Source organism: Schistosoma mansoni (genome assembly GCF_000237925.1).
Source record: "Schistosoma mansoni, WGS project CABG00000000 data, supercontig 0255, strain Puerto Rico, whole genome shotgun sequence".
In the NCBI taxonomy this organism is placed as follows: domain Eukaryota; kingdom Metazoa; phylum Platyhelminthes; class Trematoda; order Strigeidida; family Schistosomatidae; genus Schistosoma; species Schistosoma mansoni.
The window spans coordinates 1-4623 of record NW_017386118.1 but is presented as its reverse complement, the minus strand read 5'-3'; the positions used below and the strand labels follow the sequence as shown (position 1 = coordinate 4623).

General features: G+C 32.9%; 1 protein-coding gene across 1 annotated transcript; it reads right to left on the bottom strand.

The window, feature by feature from the left end:
- Positions 1-2686: 2686 nt before the first annotated feature.
- Positions 2687-2923, bottom strand: Smp_131240 (transcription factor, putative; the record flags this gene model as incomplete). Its single annotated transcript, XM_018792522.1, has 1 exon — positions 2687-2923. One exon carries the CDS (start codon positions 2921-2923, stop codon positions 2687-2689), a length of 237 nt encoding a protein of 78 aa, XP_018644138.1.
- Between the last annotated feature and the right edge of the window lie 1700 nt (positions 2924-4623).

Below are 4623 nucleotides of genomic sequence, written 5' to 3'. Positions count from 1 at the left end.
ATTTTCTATTTAAATGCTGAATATATAAACATTCTAGAGAAAACTGGTAGATCACAGAAACGGAACTTATAGAAACGAAAGTGAACATTAGCGTCATAGTTATGCATTACTTAAAAATAAAGTACATCTAACTCAGTCCAAATTAGTAAATAAGTAGGAAATTATGATTAAAACCAATTAAAATAACTACCAAACAAACGTGTCTCAAGAGGATTCATTTAATTCTGTTACGTTTGTTTTTCTTTTTTGTTTTGCTTTTGTAGAATTAATTATTCAGTAAAAACCTAAGAAATAATCGTTTGATAGAGCTAAATAAAGATACTTCGTTAATAACCGTGATCAAGATTATAATCAAACCCGATGTCAATACTGATAATTTTATATGTTAAAAATTAAGGAGACAGAACATGTCACATGTTAATATGTATGATAAGTAAACACACAGAACACCACATTTCGAAGCTCATGCACTTAAGGGCTTCAATATAGGCATAGTTCTGTGGGATTTTTCTTTGAGTCAAACGTTACAATCAGATGTATTTTAACATTATTTTTAAAACATAAGGATTTCCAACAAATATATCCACATCTTTGTTCATCTGAGAAGTCCGACTGCTCGCAGGTACTCTACTTTCGATCGGTTTTACATACTAATTGTATCTGTCAACATAAGTAGCATACACCATAAAATAATTGAATGTAGTGCTAACAGAACGAACCTGAGTATGCATGTATTGATTGTTGTGTTTTGTTTTCGCTCTATTTATCCTGTAGCATTGTTCACTGTTTTTCACTAATATAATGTATTATTCATCATGTATTGGTCATCAGATAGAATTACCAGTTATCTAAGTCTTTTATTGAGTTCATTTTCCAAACCTCTGGAGAAGAAAAAGAATTATTTATCCACAATTCCTGAATCCAAGATGCCTATTTGGAACTCGTCAGCTATATGTGCTTAGATTTCAGAGTTGGTGTTTACTCCGAGACTTGAACACAATACCATTTCCTACAAACGCCATCGCGTTATCTACTTATCTAACGAGTTCACATAGCAGCTTGTATATGGAATGCTGTGAAGTTTAATCAATTTTTATTGGTTGTTTGAGTCTTCCCGTTGATGGTTAGGATTTCATCTGATCAGAAGTGACTGATCAGTTACAGTGCTGAACATCAATGGGACAGCTTCAAACAATTAATGCAACTGAACAAATATTGCAATTTTTATATCTTCAGAATGCTTAAATACATTGATACTTGGTACCGGAAACCTGTGAGTTCCATGACACGATAGATAAGGATTGATTTGACCCTAGGAAAAAGTCAAAGCGATGTATAAATACACTACTTTTCAAATGATTTATTTACAATCAGATTTGTATAAATTGAACTGAGTTGTATTTAACATCAATTAATCAGCAACCTACTCTATGAATGTTTATTTACAGTATCATACATCCAAGCAATTATAACCAACAAACAAATAGTCAACTAATTTATGTTCACTAGTCAACCTAGAAAAAACTTTTGATAGACGAATCTCTGGCGTTTTAAAAGAATGAGAATAATTATCAACCTAACTTTCGCGCTCTAGACAAAAGCTCCTGGGTTTGACCGCTGACGGGAGGGGTCGTGAACGTGCATTTCTGAGAAGTCTCATGCTAGGACGAAACGTCCTTCCAGTGTTTGTAAGTTCCCGATGGTGCTCTAGCTTAGGTTGATTTAGGATTGCAATAACATTTTTGTTTAACTGAATGATTTACAACCAACCACCTAATAATCAGCTCAAATTCTAAATGACCTCACAATTGATTGATCACTGGGTGGCGATCAATGTCATGCGTGTCAAGTCCGTCTTAGTGCTGGTCGAATGCTATCGATCAAGTTGCAATGTGGCCACTAGTCTAGGTGGTTCGACAATGCGTGCACTATGTTGAGATAAGATGGTGGGATCGAATCCGTCAGGGAGCACCAGTTCCCTCAAGATTACAGGTATACCTTGCTGACGAATGCCAAGTAGAACGAAACCCGGTTCCAGGATTTCCTGTTGACCACCTCCAACCACCATCTTATCTACATAACCTGTTTATCTATTCTTTTTCTTTAAATCATCCAGTCTATAGTTGTGTTGGTCTGCTCATTTTCTGCCTAGTTAATTGAGGATTTACTAGTCGATTCTGACATCATTAACAAATAGGATACAGACAAAAAATTAAAGAGACCTATTTACGCTTGAATTATTTTTACGCCATAAAAACAAAAAATTAATCTTTAAGTAAACTGGTTTATTTGTCTTCTGAACAAAATTTAAAGTGAGAATCTAAAAAAACAGAATTAATCTCATAATCCATACGGTGCTACTCATGTTTACTCTAACACAAAAGTTGGGTAAATGCATTAATCAATAAGGTCATTTGGAAGAAACATTGTTCAGGGAAAATTATTCGTTATATTTGTTTGTATTTGTTGAGTGGTTTGTAAAAATGTCTGTTTTTCAGCTATTTTAATTTGTGGGTTTCTTCTTGTATTCTGTTATATGAATGCTGTAATTCGAAGGCAACTATTATCATATTTACTACTTAAATTTAGTTAGTAGTTTATATGCTATTTATTAATGTTCATTATTATGCTGTAAAGTGTTTTCAAATAAATCAAAATGTTAAATAATCTGCTATTGGTTGTTCAATTATATAGCTCTAATACACTCAAGCTTCTCGGGAATCCATAGTTTAGCGACTAAAATATTAGTAGAATTCGATGAACTATTTCGACTCCATGGTGGATTATCACGATGCCAACTTAAACTATGTCCAAGAAGAATTTGTTCGGATTGGTGATAAAGATCATTCATTGTTGTTGCTTTATCATTATTATGAGAACAATTTTCGAAAATTCTTGTATCATTCCTTCGTTCCATCATCATTTCAAATACTTTATGAGGTAAAAATGTTCAAATGTAAAGTTAAATTATGAATTGATTATCAATAAAATATGAAAGTATATTAATTTACTTATATATCCAAAATCTCATAAGTCCATTATAGTGGGTGTTTATTGTCGGAAATGGTTCATTATTTTAAACGAAACGATAACATTCATAAAAATTCAATTTCGATAAGCAGAATGTTCAAACTAATGTTTATAATTATTTCATCAGAATGGGATAGTGAGTTAAATCAGCATACTAATATATAACAATTATTAATATTATACCTACTTAGGTAGTAGTTTCTAAAGATTTGTACTGTCTGAAGATGGCATTTGCCAAAAGTTGACACCAGACAAATAGCCAATGAAAACCAAACGGTGCCAGACATCTATTTTTTCCAGTTTACGACTCTCTAGTAGTTCTAAACAACTAATTAGTGAAAAAAATTAGCTCCATAGTGGAAGTGAGTGAAGATTTTAATTTATCCTGAAATGACTGGAACCGTAGTCGTAGAATACGGAATCCACATTTCAACTCAAGTATGGTCCCGGGTTTGAAGTCTTGTAAAACTATGATCTAAGATGAAATATTCGTGTCAGTGCTCGCCGGATTTCAGTGACTTGATAGTTGATATATTGAAACTATTTGGTGATCAATATACCAAGAAATACTGGTTATAGACTAGAATAGTTTTAATATCACTGTAATCACTTGCATTTTGCTGATTGTAGTCCGCACACTTGAAACCACTAAAAGAATAACAAGTGAATTCTGGATAATTCAAAAATAAATCTTATTATTTTCGAATACCCTGTTTTAACGATAATGAATGTTTACAGGTAAACAAAATCAGGGCTATCATTGTGTACGACTAATATGGTTGATACTTAAAAAACACTTATGTCAGTCAGCTCTAGATTATCACTATTAATGCCATATATGGGAATATATGATGGTTACTGGTCTACATAAATGTGCGAACTATGTTTTATACACTTTGAATATGCTTATTTTGGAAACGTAAACTCTGTAGAGTTGTCAGTCATCATTTTCCAATTAAGTAAATGGGGTGCTTGGAGCTGCTTGCAGTCGATCAAAGTTAAATATTTCATCTCCTATTCACGCGAATTGACCTGTGATGGATCAGAAAAACAAAAATTACCCTTCTCTATCTGCTCCTACGGATTACCATAGTCATCTTGAAAATAACAAATACATGGATTTCGTAGGTTGAACTCGTTTAATTCCAAATAATTCCCGACATATGATTTTAAATTTTCCTAACCAATACCAAACTCCTTACTAAGTATAAACATAATAGTATTCTCAGTTATTCTAAGTTAGGATTAAGTATGCTCCATACATTTGAGGCAAATATTTATACCATTACATTTAGTAGTATACATTTATCCTCAAACGTAAAGAATTCATAGACCCTTTGAAAGCAAGGAGAATGAGAAATCTGCTTCATAATAGAACAACTGTATCCTCAGTAGTAGTTAGTTGTAACCGCTAACAAGATCAAACTTATCGCCTTTGGATTTTATACCTATTACCATTTTGATGGGATTTTGTTCTCTGAGCTGGATGGTTTGGTTATGGAGCTTTGATCGTCCTTCTGAACGACATCATCACCACAAACTTCGTGTAGAAGTGAAGTGTGCTGATGATGTCGTTCAGAATGATGATGAAAG